Source organism: Cupressus sempervirens, chromosome 7 (genome assembly GCF_028749045.1).
Source record: "Cupressus sempervirens isolate cs-2001-9-10 chromosome 7, ASM2874904v1, whole genome shotgun sequence".
Lineage (NCBI taxonomy): Eukaryota > Viridiplantae > Streptophyta > Pinopsida > Cupressales > Cupressaceae > Cupressus > Cupressus sempervirens.
This window is the reverse complement of record NC_143124.1, coordinates 396,818,950-396,840,405: the sequence shown is the minus strand read 5'-3', so window position 1 is coordinate 396,840,405 and position 21,456 is coordinate 396,818,950. Positions and strand designations below refer to the sequence as shown.

Sequence of the window (21,456 nt, the reverse complement as noted above, 5' to 3'; positions counted from 1 at the left end):
ACTATCTTAGTCTGCCCATCTGTGTGTGGGCCATAACTCGTTTTGGGTGTCAGTTTTGGACTTGCTGATTTGAATAGTTCTTGCCAAAAATTGTTGAGAAACTTGCTATCTCTGTCACTCACAATGGTTTGAGGGAGACCATGTAGGCAAAAAACCTCTTGAAAAAATAACTCGGCTACCTGAGAGGCCGACCAATTTGCCGCTATAGCAAAAAAGTGAGCAAACTTAGTCAATGTATCCACAACCACAAAAATGGAATCTTTGGCTTGCACTCTCGGTAATCCTATAATGAAGTCCATAGAGATACTCTCCCAATTCTGTGCTGGAATAGGAAGAGGCTGTAATAATCCGACCGGAAACTTGTGCTCTGACTTGTTTTGCTGACAAGTTCGACATTCTTTGACCAAAGGACATCATCCTTGAGGCCCTTCCATGAAAAGTTGAAAACCTTTCTTAGACTTGCCTATAGGTTTTGAAGAAACCTAGGTGTTCGATTGATGGGACATCATGAAGAGTCTCCATAATTTTTCCCTTGAGCTTAGACTCTGGTACAAGATAGATCTTATCCTAATAAAAAATCACATCATCAATTACCTTGAACCTGCTATCCTGGAGCTGCCCATCCATGATCTGACAAATTTGAGTATTCTTAGAGTACTCAACCAGTAATTGGGACTTCCAATTTACTGATATTTTGGAAATGACACAACACTCTATCTCTGAAGATCTCCTGGAAAGCGCATCAGCAACTATGTTTTTCTTACCTTTGACATACTCGATGTCAAAATCATAGGCCCGAATCTTGTTGACCCACTTTTATTGTCTTTCATTGAGATCCTTCTATTCTAAGAAGTATCGTAAGCTGTTGTGGTTTGTCTTAACCTTGAATTTGCCACCCATCAAGTACTGTCTAAACTTGGTTAAAGCGTGCATAATGGCTAGCATTTCCTTGTTATAAGTGGAGTACAATCTCTCACTGTCCTTGAGCTTCCAGCTTTCATTGGCTATCAGATGCCTATCCTGCATCAAAACCATGCCAATTCCGCTCCTTGAAGCATCACACTCTAAGACAAAAGGATGAGGGAGATTGGGAAGTGCCAAAACCGGGCATGTGGTCATCATCTTCTTGAGCTTATCAAAGGTTCACCTCTACATCATCTGTCCACTTGAATGCCCCTTTCTGTGTTGTTAAATATTAATAATGATATTCATACTCGTCTGAGAAGTGCAGACCGCACCTTAATCTTCAGCACTTATGCCATACGAAGGCATTATATCTACTACACTTGACAAATCAATAGGGTGGCGATCCTTGGCAGTAAACATGTTGTGTACTAACCATAACTAATTGTTATGTTAGTTAACATTCTTGTTATCTCCTTCATAGGCGTTGATTTATACAAGTATTGTATGGGCCGACCTAGAGAGGGTCATGTCCCTTAAAGGGACATTCCCTTTGGTCAAGGTATAAGGGGTGGGTGTTATTGTAGTCTAATGACACACAATAACATTGAAGTCTGCTCCTTAGAACATACTGCCCTATACGAAGTACTGCAGATATAAACAAGTTTCAGACTAACTTTTAATATTCTGAAATAACATTCTAAATTCATAAAGAAACAAGAAGATTAGAACATCAACAAATAAAAGATATTATCTCAGATTTGAACCTATAAATTTGCAGAAATTTTACATGGTATTAGAGCTTTGGTAGTCAAACCTATGCTCTGCAAATTAATTTATCAGACTTGATATATATCTAGCATCATTCTCCTAGTTTCAATGACATACACAATTAGACCCGAGGATAGGTTTGATGGAAAAGAACACTTAGAAATTCAGAATCATGATGATTCTTGAAAAAAATGGTGTAAAACAATTTGTTGATTCAGCGTCCAAACAACCTAATGTTGAACTTCATAAAACTATCTGGAGTAAAGGAAATAGAAAAGCCATTTAGATCATATTAGATAGAGTGAAAAATGATATTGTACCTATGCTAACGAAACATCGGACAACATTTGATATGATGAATGCATTACTAAATGCATATGAGGTCAACAATGCAACTAGAGTTCTTGCATTGAAAAAGAAACTAAATCACATACAAATAAAGAAAGGAGAAACGATGAATTCTTACTTCTTAAGGGTTGCCAGTCTAAGAGATGAACTTATAAGTATAGGAACCATCATTAGTGACACGGAACTAACACTGATGGCTAGAGATGGATTACCAGATTCATGGGAAACATTCGCACAAGGAGTAAGTGCCAGAGACAAACTTCCTAACTTCAATAGACTTAGAGGAGATTGCCTTCAGGAAGAATCCATAAAACTTAAGAAAGGAGGAAAATTGAAAACAGAAGGTGAACAACTTCATGTTCTTAATACAAATTCCTATAAAGGCAAGAAGAAGCATTTCAAGAAGAAAAGGGGTAATCAAAAGAATGACAAACCTAAGAAAGATCTATCCAAAATAAAATGCTTGGATGTGAAAAGTTTGGACACTATAGATTTAATTGCCCTGAGAATTCTAAACAAGAAGCGAACTGTACAAACATTACTAAGGAAGAAGATAATTATGATCCTGAGAATCGTGTATTCTATTCAACACTATCAAATGAAGTCTTAAGTAAAGCATGGTTGATTGATAGTGGATCATCTCGACATATTAGAGGATACAAAGAAGCACTAGACTTTATATCAGGAAAGGTTAATGGTGAAGTCACCATCAGTGATAATTCAACACATTCTGTCAAAGGAATTGGAAATTGCACTTTGAAACTAAAGCCGGGTAGTTCTCTTATTCTCAAGAGAATACTCTATGTACTAGGAATAAAAAGGAATCTAATCTTGGTTACAACGCTTGATGATGATGGACATTATGTTGCATTCATGGATGGTAAAGTCATAACCTAGGCTAAGAACTCCTCAATTAAGAAAGCAAAATTGATTGGTCAAAGAAAAGGGTATTTGTATGAATTAAACTCAGAACCCAGTCGACAATTCATGAAACCACAGATATAAATGAAATATGACACAAGGTTAGGGTATCTAAATTTCAAAACTTTATCAACTGTGGAGAAGATGGTTACTAGTTTACATAAACTGAATAAAGATCACTCAAGCATATGCAAAGGATGCACTCTGGGTAAGAACATCAAAAGTCCATTAGCACTAGAAAAACTAACAATGTTTTGGAATTAATCCACTTAGATTTATGTGGACATATGTTTGTTCTTTCTCTTGGAGGATTCTAGTAGTATATACTTTTTATAGATGACTTCTCTAGGAAAACTTGGATTTACTTCTTAAAATGCAAAGAATCAGAAGAAATCTTTAAGAGATTTAAAGAATTTAAAAACTTAATTGAAAACTATCAGGACATAAAATTAAAACTCTTAGAATTGATAATGGAGGGGAATACACCTCAAATTTGTTTAAAAAGTTTTGTAAAGAAACAGGAACTAAGAGGGAGTATACCGTTCCTTATAACCCATAACAAAATGGGGTAGCAAAAAGGAAGAATAGAACAATTATAGAAGTTGCTAGAGCTATGATATTTAATCAAAATCTAGAATATTATCTTTGGGAAGAAGCCTCTTGTACTGCTGTCTATATTCAAAACAGAAGCCCTCACTCCTAGCTTAGAGATAAAACTCCTGAAGAAGTCTTTACTAAGGTTAAACCGAATACAACTCATTTTAGGGTTTTTGGGTGTCTTGTATATATAAATATTCTAAAAGAAAGGAGAACTAAGTTAGAACCCTTTGGGAGGAAAGGTATTTTTGTAGGGTATAGTGAAACATCTAGAGCATATAGGATTTTCATACTTGGATAGAAAAATATTGAACTTAGTAGGGATGTAATTATTGAAGACGATCTAGCATTCAAAAGAGCCCTAAGTTCTGAAGAACTCTCCTTTACCTAATTTTGAAAGAAATACTGAAACTGAGTCTCAGAGGGAGAACATTGAAGAAATTGAAAATGAAATTGAAAACCTTACATTTGAAGAAACTCAAAATTCAAATTAAAAATCACTTTGGGCCATTAAAACAGTAGAGGCAGCACAAGATTTTGCTGCACCTTCTGGAACAATTAGAGAGAGCAAAAGACCCAAAAGATTTTCTAGTCATACAACAAACATGAATGATTTGTCGAAATCAGAACCAACCAATATTTTAGATGCTATTAAACATACAGTTGGAAAGAAGCTATGATAGAAGAATGCCAATCTATTATGAAGAATGATGTTTGGGAAATTGTTCCAAGACCTAAAGGAAAATCTGATTTTTCTTCCAAATGGATATTTAAAATAAAGCATGCTGCTGACAATAGCATTGAAAAATATAAAGCCAGATTTGTAGCCAGGGGATTCTCTTAGAAAGAACGAATTGATTATGAAAAAATCTTTGCTCTTGTTGCGAGATACATCTCTGTAAGAGCAGTCCTAGCTATTGCAACATCGAAATGATGGAAAGTACATCAGATGGATGTAAAAACAACATTCCTGAATGGAAAGATTACAAAAGAAGTATATTTGGAGCAACTTGAATGATTTGAAATTCATGATCCTAACGTTTTTGTTTGCGGGCTCAAGAAAGCTCTCTATGGGCTTAAACAGGGTCTAAGGGCTTGGTATGAAAGAATTGATAAGTATCTCACCGGCTTAGGTTTCTCTAAAAATATATGGTAATTTTGATACTATATGTTGATGATTTACTAATAATAGGAGATGATCGTCTTATAGATCAATGCAAGAGAGATCTGATTAGAGAATTTGAGATGAAAGACTTGGGACTCCTTCATTACTTCCTAGGACTGGAAGTACTGCAGAATTTTGACAGCATTATACTTAATCAAGGGAAGTATACATTAGATATTTTGAAGAGATTTGGAATGTGGAATTGCAAGTCTATGTCTTCTCCAATGGAGACTAATCTACATAAACTTAAAGAAGTAGCAACATAATCACCTTCCATAGATTCTACTCTCTACAGACAGATGATTGGGGCCTTGATGTACTTGGTAAATACAAGACTTGATATTTGCTATGCTGTTAATGCCTTAAGTTAATTTATGTGTGAGCCATAGGAGATTCACCTAGTTGCAGTCGAACACATTATGAGATACTTACGAGACATTCTTAATCTTAGGCTCAAATATGAGGAAGTTGACTTAGATTTACATGGATTCATTGACTCAGATTGGGGTGGAAGTGTTTAAGAAAAAACAAGTACTTCAAGATGCTGTTTCAGTTTAGGATCAACAATGATATCTTGGATATACAGAAAATAGTCTTCAGTAGCAGAAAGTTCCATAGAAGCCGAATACATTGCAGCAACGATGGCCTCTTGGAAAGCAGTTTGGTTTAGAAAGTTACTTGTGGGATTATTTGGGCTAGCCATGAATCATACGATTATTCATTGTGTAATCAGAGTTCCATTAAGCTTTCGATGAATCCAATTTTTCATGACAGGTCCAAACATATCGAAATTCCTTACCATTATGTAAGAGATATGGTAGACAGGAATACTGTAAAATTAGAATACATTTGCACTGCAGATCAGATAACAGATATTCTCACCAAACCTCTCTCTAGAGTGAAGATAGATCACTTTAGGAGAAGACGTGGTACGGTTGAATTGTAATTCATTTGTATTATTTAAATTATTAATAAAATAATTTTATTGTCAGGCTATTGACTGTTATAGGCTCCACCATTTGTATTCATTATTTAAGAGGTGACGATCTCTGAGGTAATAAATACTTGTATAAAAGCAATTATGAGAGATGACGATTTCTTAGATAATGTGTTGAATAGTATAGAGCTATTGTTAGATCTAGGTGAGTTCAAGATCATTTGTGACAAGCATTTCCATGCCTATGAACTTGGATAAAGGAAGAATTTATTCTTCAGACTTTATCCTGTGTTTTGATAGATCTTAACTAAAGATCGAGTTGCGATATAGGATTGCCAGTTCCTATGAGTCACAACTTGGATAAATGAAGTATTTAATCATTCTTTGGATTTTATCTTGTGTGTATTGTGTTACATGCAATACTGATATCACTAGTATAAGTGATAAGTCATATCACAAGATGGTTATATGACTTAGTATCATTTGTTCCATGATACCATTTTCTCAGAAGATTCAGATAGATATAGAGTATCAATCTATACTTATTCATCGTAATTGATGATGCTATATATGTTCTCTCAGTATGATTATCAAGTTAAGAGGAAGTGTTAAATTTCAACAATGATATTCATACTGGTCTAAGAAGTGCAAACCGCACCTTAATCTTCTCTACTTATACCATATGAAGGCATTATATTTACTACACTTGACAAAAAAATAGGGTGGCGATCCTTGGCAGTAAACATGTTATGTACTAACCATAACTAATTGTTATGTTAGTCAACATTCTTGTTATCTCCTTGATTGGCACCGATTTATACAAGTATTGTATGAACCGACCTAGAGAGGGTCATGTCCCTTTAAGGGACATGTCTTGGTATAAGGGGTGGGTGTTATTGTAGTCTAAGGACACACAAAAACATTGAAGTTTGGTCCTTAGAACATATTGCCCTATACAAAGTACTGCAGATATAAAGAAGTTTTAGACTAACCTTTAATATTCTGAAATAACATTCTAAATTCAAAAAGAAAGAAGAAGATCAGAACATCAACAAATAAAAGATATTATCTTAGATTTGAACCAATAAATTTGCAGAAATTTTACACGTGTGAGATTGATGAGGGGAGCTGCTGTCTGAGAGAAGCTTCTAGTGAACCTCTTGTAATAAGAGCAAATACCAAGGAAACCCCTCAAATCTGACACGTTCCTCGGAGGTGGCCAATTTAGGATTGCGTGTATCTTTTCTTGGTGTACCTTCACCCCATTTGCACCAATTACGTGTCCAAGGTAAAAAATCTCAGTCAATCCAAACTCACACTTCGACTCCTTCGCACATTGTGAGTGCTCCTCCATAATGCTAAGTACCTCATCTAGGTTATGTAAATGCTCCTCCCATGTCCTGCTGAAAACCAGGATATCATCAAAAAATACCAACACGTTCTTGCTCATCTATTTTCTAAAAATATGGTTCATACATGATTGAAATGTGGCTGGCGCATTGGGGAGTCCAAATGGCATAACCAAGAACTCATAGTGTCCATAGTGACATCAGAAAGCTATCTTATGCATATCCTCCTCACAAACCTGTATCTGATGGTATCCAGATCCAAGATCCATCTTCGAGCAATAGACTACCCTATGTAATTCATCTAGTAACTCATCAATGCGAGGAATAGGGTACCTGTTTTTAATGATCCTCTTGTTGAGAGTACGGTAATCAATACACATGCGAAGAGTTCCATCCTTCATTTTCACCAGAACTACCAAAGAAGCAAAGAGGCTTGAGCTAGGTCTGATGTGTCGCCATGTCCAAGAGTTCTTTAATTGTCCTTTCTATTTCCTCTTTATAGTGCCTGGGATGGCGATAAGGAGTGGTAATGACTAGTTTGTTTCCCTCTGCCAACTCAATGATATGCTCAAACCCTCTATCTGGGGAAATGCCCGAGGGTGTCCTCAAAAACCCTCTTGTGCTTAACAAGCACTTGCTGAATGTCAACATGAAGTTGCTGTCTTGACGCTAATGTAGCCTTAGAGGAAATGAAACATTGTGCTGCCCACTCCATGTCATCATGGCTCATAATAACCTCCATCCCGTGAGTAACCTTGGTTCACTTTCTGGCATGGCCTTGAGAATCATTTGCCAGCCATCCTGTAAGAATTCTAGCTGCATCTTATCATGATCAATTGTGTACCTGCCAATAGTCTGCAACCACTGTCTTCCCAATATGGCATCTAATCCATCCAAATCAACAACATAAATACCTGCCTGTAGAAGAAAGTCATCAAAGTGAATCGATAGCCCTGACACTTTCCCTGTGCACCTCAATCTATCGCCTCCTGCCACTCTAACTTCGAACATGGGTATGTCATTGCTCTGTAACTTTCTCTTTGAAACCCAGGTTGTGCTCATGAAGTTATGTGATGCACTTGTATCTAAAGGACACACAATACGCTACCCTCTAACTATACCTTTCAAGCAAAAGGGGTGACCCGTGGGATTGCTCGAAAGGTAAGCTATGATAGGAGACTGTTCCGGAGTGGATTTCTTCTTCCTCTCTTTAGGAGGCTGCTCCTCATTTTCTTCCTCATCGTTGCCATCAACATTGCTATCCCCCAGTTGCTCATCCTCTTCTTCCGATTGAACCTTAACATAATGTATTTTACCTTTGCCGAGGCATTTGTGCTCTGTTGTTCATGGCTCCCTACAAGTGAAGCATAGCTTCTTCCTCCTGAGTTCATTCCATGTCTCAAAGTTTGATCTAGGAGGGGTAGTCTTATGCTGGTTCTTGTTCTTCTGGAATGAAGTAGATCCCTTATAGGGTTTCTTAGGAGGTTGTAGTATCGAAGAAGGTGAGTCTAGATCACGTGCGATCTTAATAACATCATCCAAAGTGTTTTGTTTAAGGACCTTGACCAAACCTCTAAATTTGTCCTGTAAGCCCTCAGTGAACAACATTACCTTACGCCATTCAATCATATTCAGAATCATCACCGAGATCCGCTAAAACTCATCAATGAAGTCATCTAGAGATTGACCCTGTTGCAGCTGCGTCAAATCCCTGTAGTAGACATCAATGCCCTTCATGTCACAATGGGTGATTAGCTTAGAGCTGAAAATCTCGTAAGATGTAATGAGACCATGATACTGGGTGACCAGCTCATGATGCCACTAGTCATATGTTGCTCCCTCTAAATGCATTGTGGCGAATCTAATGGCTTTTGTCTCCGACATGTGCTTTAAGTGTCAAGTAAGCATCTAGTTTGTGAATCCAAGCTCTAGAGGTTGTCTTATTGCTGCTGTCAAAAGTCGAAAGAGATTACTTGTTCATGGTGTTTTTCAAGTCCCTATTCTGTGCCCTAAGCCTCTAGTCCTGCTATGGTCTTTCTGTCTCCCTTTTTTGATTCATGTATTGAACAAGGTCAAGTTCCATTTAATCTAATTAGGGAACATATCCCATTCATCGTACATAGCCATAACATTATCCAGAAGTAAGCCTGGTGCTGTAGGTTGCGCTACTTCTTTGACATTATTCTCAGCAAAAATGGGCATCAGTGGCCTGCCAGTGTTCCGTGTGGTGGCCCTAGCAGCTCGGGGTGATCCTGCCACACTACCACCCCTATTGTGATGACTCGATGCTCTCCTGTGAGTCGGAGCTAGCTGCTGCATAGCACCTATAAGCTATTGAAGTGTAGTAGCGATGTTACAATGTTCATCTCTAATAGTCCGCAAGTTTTCTCTCACTTCCCTCCTGTTCATTCCCCTCACGTGCCATTTGAAAGATCTGTACCTGTTCAACCTGTAAGCTTCTCCCAAAGGTTAGCTCCTCATCAACTATATAATTGTAATGATTAGGTTTAAGTGTAGTTGTTGTTTTTGCCATCAAGATTTAAACCTGTTTGGAAACTATTGCTAAATTTTTATGCTTAAGATAAAATTACTACTATGTTTGGTTATAGTTAAAGAATAGAACATTAAATGAGGATAATTATTAGGATAAATAAGGATCCATTTATGTAAGGGTATTTAATCTCTATATTTGTAATGGAAATATGAATATCATATATCAGAAAGATGCTCATGATGACAATGAGCCGAGTAGCATGAAATAGTGAATGTAAATAATGTATTATAGCCATATCAAAGTGAGTACAATCAACAAAATGACAAAATGTCAATAATGAGAATGGAATCATCCCAAGTTCTCTCTAATCATCCCCTATACTGAAGTCCTCATCATTGGAACTACTAGACTCCTCGTGGATAAGATCTTGATCCTTTAAAGGAACACCAACTAGCCCTACATTAGCTTCTACTACATCGTCATCCTCATCAATCTGAGTTGGATCCTTTGGCTCCACCTCCTATCGTGCTGTAGGGCTCTCCTTGTACTCACGTGTCTTGCGATCTTTTAGTCGCAAGAAACCATGTACAACAACAAACTTCTTCGCTCTCTTAGAGGTAAGTCTATTCCTCTTAACAGAGTAAATGAAGCTATAGGTGGACTAGTTCCTCTCTGCGACTGAGGAGCTAGACAACTGAGATAACAAAGTTGAAAGTTACAACGTACAAGTTACAAACAAACGTTCATACAATTTGTAATAAATGATAAATGGTAAATCATTGAATCAACGAATCATAAATTAAAATCAGTAAAGTAAAACTCTTAAAGTTAAGATTATGAAGTGGTGGAATTAGTAATTACAGACTTGAGAAAGCAGTCGAATGGCTAGTGAGGTGATCTTTGACTTCTATGACCCATGATATTTCCACCACAAAATGGGATTCTTTTGTGCCATAGTTTTGAGAGCCACCTTTGCAGTTTTAGAGTATCCTACAAGTTACAAGTTTACAACATAATATTAAAATAACTTAAATAAAGTTATAAGTAACAATTAAAAGGACTTATAAAGAGTTTAGTGACTGAATCAATTGAAAGACTAGCAAATTCAGACCACTAAGTGCGAATCTCACTAGTAGTCTCAATATCATACATCCTAGCAATGCATCAAAAGAACCCATTCTTCACCTCATCATCCTAAAGTGGTGTGACTTTACTAAGCCTAGGTATGTACCACTTCGGGTTCAATTCATAGGCAGCCATGTGCAAAGGAGTGTCTAGCTTCTCCCACCTGCGGTGAATGATAGGCTCAATGTGCTTCATATAGAATGCTAGATTGGGGTCTCTCTCACGCACAACTCTTCTCATCTGCCCAAGCATGGAATCAATGCACTCATTAACCTCTCCAAGACTAGGTGAATTTGCATCTCCATATCTGATCACCTGAAATGCTGGAGTAATGATGGAGACTGTATTTTGCGTCACTCCAAAACTGATCACTCTTCATTGTCTCCTCTTCCCCTGCTCTGTTCTGGACTTAGGCCATCGATTCCATTCTTGTGTCATAACCATGAGTTGCAATGGCTCTTGCAACTCAATCATTCTCTCCAAGAGAATATAATATGATTCGTACTTGGTCTCAACTGGTTTTAGGAATTGCTTCTTTGCGAAGCTCCTGAAAAGTGCATGTGATGTATGGTGATTGTGGATAAACATTTGTACCTCTCTCCCATCATTAACCACTTGTCTAATCTAGTCTGTTTTCTCCATGTCTTTGAGTGCATTGTTCATGGCCATCACACAACATGGAGTCCACTAAATATGCCTCAACAAGCTTCCTTGCAGCTTTGCACACGTGTGCTACATCTGTCACAACTTGGACCACATTTTGTGGCTCAACCTCCTCAATGGCTTCCCTAAACACATGACACTGAAAATCAACATCTTTACGATGCCTTGAACAATCAACTGCCTTCAAAAATTATGGGCCCTCAATGCATGTAACCATAATTTTGATGAGTGGACAATGACTAATGTCCGTCCACCCATCCATGATAATGCTGCAGCCTGAATCCATCCAACATGCTTTCATCTGCTCCATCAAGATCTCAACCTTGTCATAGGCTCTATCCAACACTTTAGTCCTCAACTTTTGGTCACCTGGGGGCACATATGATGGCTCTCCCTCATTCACTGCCATGGACATCATCCTCACAAATTAGGGAGATCGAGCCACATGTGTAGGGATGACATTGGAAATGAAGAAATCACTAACATCATCATCTAACCAGTCCCTTGCGTACATGTTAAATAAATAAGCAATGGGGTTACTACCACTACGACTTGTAGTTGCTTTCTGTTTCTCCCTATTGCTATCCCCTACTGAACTGTGTGTAGGCGAGGAAAAGGATGGTGTAGGTGACATAGTCCCTGCTCACTGATGCAAGATACGATTAGATGTATCCCGCTGCCCCTCTAACTGCTATATACTCTGTACCTGTTGCCTAGCAGCCAAAGATCTAGGCACTAGGACATCAATATCATCATGAACGCCCCATAGTTTGTTCACTTCAATTTTGTATTTCACATTCTCAGGATTTGACAAGAATATGCATGGGTTCATGCCATAACCAATCCAAAAAAGAAGGTATGCATTAACTCTTGTAATGCTGCCAAACCATTTTGCGCCACATATATTACACTTCAATTACGTGTGCCACCACTTAAAGGTGTAGGGCGTGTAATTCTCACAACAAACTGTTTTAGAGGGGATTTTGGATCATAAGGACCCCTAGCATACTTTGCCAAAATCTTTGAAGGGCAATCAATAGAAGGCACCCTTGGTGCAACACAAGGAGGCTCTTCCTCAGATTTACCATCTACATTAGCCCCATAATCACTTCCCTCGGGCTCAGGCTCATAATTAGATGCACTTCCCTCATTAATTTCTGTCTTCTGCACTTTGACTGGATTTAGATGCCATTTATAAAACTGCATTTCACAAAATGAAAATAAAATTATAAATATGATTATGAATCATGATACATTTCAGCCCAAGTAATTAATAAGTTATAACAAACTAGTTTCAGCCTACTTAAAAGTTAAAACTTTACTATTTAATGTTAGCATTTACTATTTAAAAATAATATATAAAAAATTTAAATAAGGAAGCTAAATAGTAAAATACTAAATAGTAAATACGTTTTAGCATATTTTAAGAACACAAAATTAATATAGATTCAAGAACGAAACATTCAAAAATTTAAAGTTGAAAGTAAAACTAAATACTAAATACTAAATTGATTTCTAAAACCAAAAAAAAGTTGTAAAATAAATAAAAACCTGCCTTGAACTTGATGAGACACTTGCCAAATCAAATCCTCTTGCTCCTCTTGATCCTGCAGTCCATTGCAAAATCACCCACTAAGCACTCACAAACTCCTCAAAACTCTTTTGCTCACTTTGCTCCTTGCTGCTCCAAAACAATGATAAGAAATGGTGAAATGAAAATGAGGTCTATTGGTCTTATTAAATCTTCAAGTAGATCACATGGGACCCACACCCAATTAGGGTTAGCATGCATAAAAAAGAAATGCAAAAACTTTTTTTTTGGTTAACTTTTTGGGCCATTCACCCAGCCGCACCCCATGAGCACCTTGGGAGCACCCTGCAAGCACTTGTGTCTTGCATCTCACTTGGGTGCTTGACAGGTGCAGCCAAGGTGTGGCGATGTTTTTTCCTAAGTTGCCGGATTCGTCCCCTGCTGCTCGGATTCGGGTCCGGGTCCAGGTCCGCATGGGTCCAGATTCGCCCTCGGGTTTGCTGTAGGTCCGGGCAGGGTCCTTAGTTTTGACTGTGGATTCGTCCGGGTCCTTGCTGGAGCGAACCCGGCTAAAAACAACTTTAAAGAGTGTTTTTTAAATTGTTTTCTTCTGTAACTCTTAAAGGAACTTAATAAAAAACATTTCACTCGTCTAATCCCTTATGTCAAGGAGGAGGACAATGATATAGCAGCATATGGGACTAGTGGAACCAGTTTGGGTTCCAATGATGAAGCTCTAGATATAGTTGCAGTTGGGGATGAAGCCATTGATCTCTCATTTTATGATGATCCAATTGACCCTTGAAGGGCATTTGATACTATGATTATTGATAAACTACTAAACACTTGTAATCTATCATCATGTTTCAAACTTTATTATTTGATGAACTAGTCTTTGTTTTGCAATTTAGTAATTCAATGTATAATTTTCTTTACAATCATGAAGATAGATTAATGAGCGAGTATTTAATGTTTTTAGATTCAGGTAAAATCATGTTTTGAAGGGACCCAAAACCCTTTGGCATTTGGCATTGATCAATGATCAAGCAACAATTGTTGATATTGTGAAATGATTTTGTTTTGCAACTATGCATGTTTCTCTTCTGTGTGTGTGTCTATATATATATATATATACTCACAAACCCACCCACGAACCCAAATGGGGAAAAAAAAAATTGCCCGAATCTACGAACTGAACCCCGAACCTAAACCCATCCCCAAACCCGAATTGGCAACTTAGGTGTTTTCACCCGACAGGGGTAGTCGGGTGCGTACACGCACCGGGTGCTTCGGGGTTTTGACCCACCCAGGTTACACTAGAAAATTCACATCAAATATTAACTTCTAATTAGTAGCCCTTAATTTTTGTCTATGAGGACTAAAAAATTAGTGTCTTCTAATTAAGAAAATAGAATCTGAAATAATACAATGTAATGTAGGCTAAATAGTAATGAAAATATAAAAACAAACAATGCTACTTTAAAAATACAAAGGTAAAAACATTCAAATAAAATAAATAATGTGAGTTAAATGAAATATAAAAATAAACAAACCTACTTTAAAAATACGAAGGTAAAAACATTCAAATAATATAAATAATGTGAAATATTAACTCACATCAATTAGCACAATGTTTAACTAAATAAATTTAAAATCTAAATTTGGATGGAAAATAAATTAAATATCTTAAATTAAACTCTTTAATTTTCTTTTTTTCATATCTTAGTTTAAGGTGAGTATCAATGAATTAGAAAATGCTACAATATTAGATTTTTATTATTATACGTAAATATATATAAAAATGAAATAAAAGTATTGTCTAGAAAATCTAAGAAAACATATATTACTATCGGCTAAGCACTTTCACCTCTTTTTGGTGTAAGCGCTAGTTATTTGTATATGGAATTCAAACTAAGAGCTCAGATTGATCCACAGTATCATAATAATTGGCGTACAAACAACTAATTCATCATTAGGAGCACTGCTATGAAGAAACTGATCACATGGGCATACAATATTGAGCAGATACATTGATCCAATATTAACAAATGAAAGGTTTCAGTTTGTATGAATACACTATTCATAATCTGAAACAGAGATAAAACATTGAAGTTCTGATTCTCTCATCACAGGTCAAATTCCATTGTTATTTCATATAGATAGCATTGTGATCAGCTACTCCTAGTCAGTCATACTTGTCATTGGAAAACTATTTATTTTACTTATCCACCTTATATCTATTCAATAGATCACTGTGATTAGCTACTCCTAGTCATTCTTATCATTGGAAAACTATTTATTTTACTTATCCATCTTATATCTATTGAATAGATCATCAATCAGACCCAATAAGTGAACTCCACCACCATAATAATATATAGTTGCGCTGCAGAACAGAACTCAGTCATATTCATTAAAGTCAGAATTAAATCATGTAGACATCAATACAATAATCCTTAACAATTGTAGGCATCTATAAATAGTATACTGTATTCACACATCAAGAAAGATCATTAATGAGTAGAAATTGCATGACTTGTTCTTATTCATATCATAATTTTTTGGCACAACAGGCATATTTGCATAGCAGTACTGAAGTAATAGCAGATAAGATAAATTTAGTAATGTTCAACAAGAGACCACAAATGGGTCTAAGGGACTGAAGAACCATACAATCAAGGCTGTAGCCAGCAGTGGGAGCACCAAACGATGTCCGCGGAAAGAACAACAAAACAGGAAAGTGAAAAATACAGAAGTCAAAAGAGCCTAGGAACTCCTCCAAGGAGAGAAATAATTTAGAATAGTAAGATATGGGCCTGGTTAGAGGGCCCCAAACTGTCTGAAGGAGCTGCTGGAGGTGAGGTCATACTACAGAGTGAGCGCACTGCAAGATCTCATAGATCTAGTATGCCCTGAGGAAAGGTCGAGTGACCTTTTCATTCTCCCACCCAAGGGTGAAGAAAGAGGTTATGAACTAGTTTGAAGTCTGTTTTGACGATAACTAAAGCTCGAGGGCATGATCATGCAACTGCGTGGCCTCCTAGAGGTAGAGAGCAAGACATTGCTTATTAGGGTAACTGAAGGAGGATAGGCTCCTACACCCCCTGAAGAAGCAGTAGAACCTCCTTGACTTTCATAAAAATGGTGCAACAAAAGATAAAATGGGTCTTCCCAAGTGAGTTGAGCCAACAAGTCTTATCCTTTTTGTCAATCTAATGATCAATCTATACACGTAGCCGATGGGAGCCTACTTAAAAGGATCCTAGGGTGATGTCGAGGGTGTGAGTTCAATGGTGGGTGAGATAGTGAAGGTGGACAATAACCTTGTCCTAGTGAACCATATAGTGCTCAACATAAAATGCCATCCTCGGGCAAAGCCCCCTTGAGGGTTACCCCACGTTGTGATGATATACTGTTTGTAGTTGTCAGTCCTAATGTGCCTATTCAACTCCTGCCGAGAGGGAAGGTGGTGGGTGGGGGCATCCAAGGAGAACTAAAAGTGGGGAAGGCGATCCATCAAGATTCCAATTGAACCAAGAAGAGCAAAGGCCTAAGAAAACCAATAGTGAGCTCTACTAGCTAGATTAGATCCCACAACAACCTCAAAAGAGCTATAGGCTAGGTAAGAATATCTATGGCTGCCCTCAGAGGAATCCACAAAACCTCGAAGATGGTGGAGGTACCTAACCAAATCAAACATAGTCCCAAGCTTGAGGGGATGAGCATTGAACTCAACCAAGATGAGATAGTGGGGGGTGGATTGATGACATCTAATAATGTGCCAAAGAAAGAGAGTTTGGACTCTCTCAATCGAAGCCTAGTTGGACTCAAGGAGCGAGGGCCTTCGGAAAATCAATCTGTAAAGGATAATTGGGCTGACCAAAGAGTCTAGAAGGGACATCTTTGTTGTGGTATTATAAAAATGATTTTTGAAGAATTGCCTCTCTAGCATAGCCAAGGAACTAAGCACCTTATTGACTTGGGGCCTGCATGGAAGGTCTCAAGTTGAAATGTATGTGTGAAGTCTTCAAGTAGTTGAAGACCATCACCCTAGCCTTGCGTAGATTCATGACAAGCTACCATGAGACACAAATGGAGGTCAACCCATCAAGCAACCTCCAGAACCCTTTTGAGGAGGAAGCCAAGAGAACAATGTCGTCGACAAAGAGCAAGATGGGTATCAGAACTTGGTGTAGGTAGCAACCATCATTGGGAAGTGAGAAGTCATGGAGGAAAAACTCGAGCTCATCAATGCAATGCCAAAGAGAATAAGCGAGAGAGGGCACCCTTGTTTCACCTTGATGGTGCTCTGAATGGGGTCTAAGAAACCTTGTGAAGTCTTGAATGGGCAAACCACACTCTCATATAACATACTAGCCTTTAGTAAAGTCTCATATTCCCAATGTCTCTAAGGCTCTGGAAGAGGGCTTTTTGGGAAATAAAATCAAATGCTTTGCAAAAGTCAACAAAACAGCATTAGACTTTCACTCAGTGGTGGTGAGCCTCCTTAATGATAGTCCAAAGTGTCAAGACATGATCCATAGTCTGAAAATCAGTACAAATGCCATTCTGTCCCCTAGCTCGATAGTGTCGATGATCAAGTTCACCGGAAATAATACTGTTCAACACAATGGTATAAAATTTGGCAAATGTTTGCCCAACCATGATCGTCCTGTAGTTCTCAGGGTTTGAGACCGACGCGGTCTTATGGATCGAATAGAACCATCAAGCGGCCTACAATTATTAATTGAACATTATCAAACCCTTGATACAATCTATCTAAATAGGAGTTGGCTAACACTTTCAGACCAGACAGACAATCAGATTGAAACCCAACTTAATGGTCATCAAGATTAAGGATGATGATATTATAAAGAACTGACATGCCTTGACATATCATATTCAATGCATACTTACGATTTATATTGAACAAAGGAGTGACTACAATCTATATAAAAGGAATCTATTACAGCTTGAATCACAAAAATATGGAAAATGTCCTAAAGCCTACCAAGGGGATATTACAAAAGTATCAAAACATTGTAAATCGATAGTTATATCTTATAGTCCTTATAGGGGACATTACATCTATTAAGCTGTCCTATGACACTTGTAAAGGTATAATTTTAAAGATTGGCAAGCTCCCATAGTATTTTGGTGATCAACCATGTAAATTTTATCCACAGAAAAACCTGTTTTCAAAAAATGGACTTCTTAAAACATGTGTACTTCATTGATGCTAGCTAGACTAGCTTCATGTGGTTTTTCTTTAAGCGCTTTCCTTTGAAAACATAATTGGCTTGAATTCTGTAGTTCAAAATTCTAGGTTATATTGCCTAATTTTTGCTACAGTAGCATTTAGTTTCTTTTTGTTTTAAATAGTCTTCCATGCTTATTTTGTGTATAATAATATGTCAGTTTGAGAACAATGTTCTGCTTCTCCTTTAATTGTACTGTTTTCTTTAGGTTAGAGAGCCGAAATCACATTTTCCAAGTTTTTAGGATATGTTTGGCTACAAATAGAGATTACATCATTGATTTTGGGAGGCAAACTATTTTAACAAAATGACTTTGGCATCCTTGTCATCCACAATAGCATTGACTTATGCTAGCTGTCAAGACTCAGAGGAGAAATACTATATTTCTTTATTGACTAGACACAGTGACTCAACACCCTTCTTAAATATGAAAAGTTGAAGCACTAGAGAAAAAAAATTATTTACCATTTTTGCTTCAAATAATTTATAAAAATTGTTGTAGATTTCTTTTGTTGATTTTTATAGATTCATGTGATGTAAAATACAATTAGATAGAGCAGGACTACCAATGGCTTTTGGCTTTATTATGTTTGCTCTTCCAAGTAATTTATTGGCATTTGTAAGCTGTTTTTTATTTCTATATATTATTTGCCACAGGTTCTTGTCCATTGTTTGCATTTGAATTTTTACTTTCTAGGTGTGGAAGTTGAGACCAAGATATTTATCTCATGTAATTTCCATTTACTGAAATAATAAATTCCTTAAGAAAGATTCAAAATATATTTCAAGCCCCAGTCAAATTTTCAGTAAGATAAATCGTAAATTGATGGTAGAGTTGATATGCCTTGCAAAGGACTCTAAATCTCAAAATACCTGCAAATTGTGCCCTAGCCACGGCCAAGATTTGCGACTTCTAGTTGCAGCCTTCAGAAATTTCATGCTGATGCCCTAGCTCAATTGTGAATAATAGAAAAAAAAAAAAATGCTGTAATTGCTACACTAGTGAAAATCCCTGAAAATCACAAATGTTTATTATGGAAATCCATGAATATTCCTGAAAATGGTGACTCAATATGGGCCACAATTTTTCTGAAAAGAGCTGTGAATTTTTGATGTAATGTTGGCCATGCATTTTGAGAACTGTAGGAACAAAGTCTTCAACCCCCTTTTATGAGCTGAAAAAATGTGGCTTTGACTGTTTTTTTTGGTGTATTCTTTGTGTACCCTTATCATATCTAGATGTCTTGCAATTCACTATCTGTGATCAATGATTCTGTTGTGACCAAGGTTACATGGGGATGGGGGTACTTGGGTTCTTAGGGTACGAGTACGGGTAAGACTATTTTTCAGAATAGGGGATGGGGATACTTGTGTATACCATTTTTGTTTTAATACGATTTAACTTTTTATAGAAAATCTGTACAGGAGTCATTACAATGTTTTTTCAAAACAAAGAACAGTGATAAAGTTTGCAGATGTAATGTATTGTTTTCAGTTTCAGATTTGTAATATGTTTGTAATAATAATATATGCTCAATACTTAGATGCACAACAGAGAAGGCAGAATTTAAACATGAACAAGAAGATCATAAATCATATAACGGCATAATGCAAATGATAAACTTCTGGCTTGAATAGTGATAAAGTTTACTGAATCAGTATTGTATCAAAGTTTCAAGCTGATTATGTATTAAATTGAGCTTGATAAACAATAAGCTGATACAAAACCAAACAGCAAAATCAAAATCAGAAATCTCAATCAAGGTGTGTGGCTATGATGCTCTCCACTTAGTGCCCGGTACTTGGTTACATGTATCGGGTACTTGTATATGTGGTTACGTGTACTGCGAGTGTGGGTGCACGTACCCATGCAACCTTGGTTGTGACTGATGTGGTTTTTGTTAAATAATTGCTTTGGTTTTGATAAAAATTGGTTGCAATCTGATGAAACCTTAGTTTCCTGTAACCTGTTGGACTTGATTATTCACTTGACTCTGGGATCTGATACCGTATTCCAAAAAATAGAACAAAATGTTATTCTATTAGATTTTGGAGTGGCAAATACATGAGAGTCAGCTCCTTAGAGATTGGTGCAACTATTAGAATGTGGGTTAGAAAATTGTGTTAAATATAAAAATGTATAATGATCACTGGTGTATTTTGTATCTTTTACTTGTGCATTTAGTAGCAGTTACATTAGAGGCATTTAGTTTCTGCAATAGGAGACTTTAGCTATGTTATTTTGGGTGAGTTAGAGTTGTTGGCAAAATTGTTTCATGTGATACGAGCTTCTCGATATTGGGTAACCTTTGTTAAGTCTTTCTCTTATTTACATGGTTTCCTGGATATTTGGCATTTGAAATTGAGATTCATTCTACATGCATGTCGAATGCTCAGGTGCAGAGAATGTTCAAGCCGCACAGAAGTATATTACTGGCCTTGATGCTAGACGTATAGCAAAGCAACCAGAAATAAGGTATACCGGCTTTTAAATAGTGCTCTCTCTGGAAATAATGTCTCTACTTGAACTTACCTATTAATGAGCTATTTAATTAGCAATTGCGAATAGAATTTGGTTTTTAAACATGTTTCAATATGGATCTGCAGTGATGGAAGTGAAGATAGCGAAGACGACATGTCAACCATTTGATGTAAACATGAACTGTAGTTCTTCACCAGTTCATGTATTTTTTTGAAACAATGGCATCTATTGCACACTGAAAAATGAAAACTAAGAGGGATTAGCATTAGCGGCTTTTGGTGAAGTCATTAACAGTTCTTAATTCCCATTGTAATTTTTCTCTGTACCATATTTGGTTATATATATATCGTTCCCCATTGATGTTTTAATTTATTACTTTTCTGTATTATTTTCATTGTCTCCTCATCATAATTTGGATTCAATTTTTGCAGCTATCTGGCTGACAAGTTGCTCTTTTTATAGATGGTATATATTTAATGAATTGTAAAATTTCTTTTCCCCTTGAAAATGAGTAGAATCATGCCATAAGTGAGTATGCATCTCCATATTTCAAATCAAAATGTTGTGATCAGATTCACGATGTTTTATAAGTTACACAATTTAGTCTTTCGTGTAAGGAAGACAGATATAACAATATTGTGTTGGAAATCAAAATACCGTTCTAATCAGATTCAGCTTGTATAAATATCCCAATATTTTGTGTAGCATGTTATCAGTGAGTTGTGAACTTTTAAGCATAATTTCCTTTACACAATTTCAATGCAATTGAAGTTAAATGCTGGCGATGAGTTCATTCTAAAACTGTACTATTACATGCAATCAACGAGTATCAAAATGTATGAACAGAAGTTTCATCATTATTCATCAACAATATTATCTTTCACTGTCTAATTAAATATGAACCTAAACTAC

The 21,456-nt window shown here is 36.7% G+C and overlaps 1 protein-coding gene across 4 annotated transcripts in view; it reads left to right on the top strand.

The window, feature by feature from the left end:
• The window catches only part of ILA (putative protein kinase regulator ILITHYIA), a 265,229-nt gene extending 244,297 nt beyond the window's left edge, over positions 1-20,932 (top strand). For all 4 annotated transcript variants that reach the window (XM_089791540.1, XM_089791536.1, XM_089791539.1 and 1 more), the window contains exons 60-61: positions 20,460-20,538; positions 20,670-20,932. In XM_089791540.1, coding sequence (XP_089647666.1) covers positions 20,460-20,538; positions 20,670-20,712 — 122 coding nt within the window. In that variant the 3' untranslated portion in view covers positions 20,713-20,932. The remainder of the gene's footprint in view (positions 1-20,459; positions 20,539-20,669) is intronic.
• The last annotated feature ends 524 nt before the right edge of the window (positions 20,933-21,456 follow it).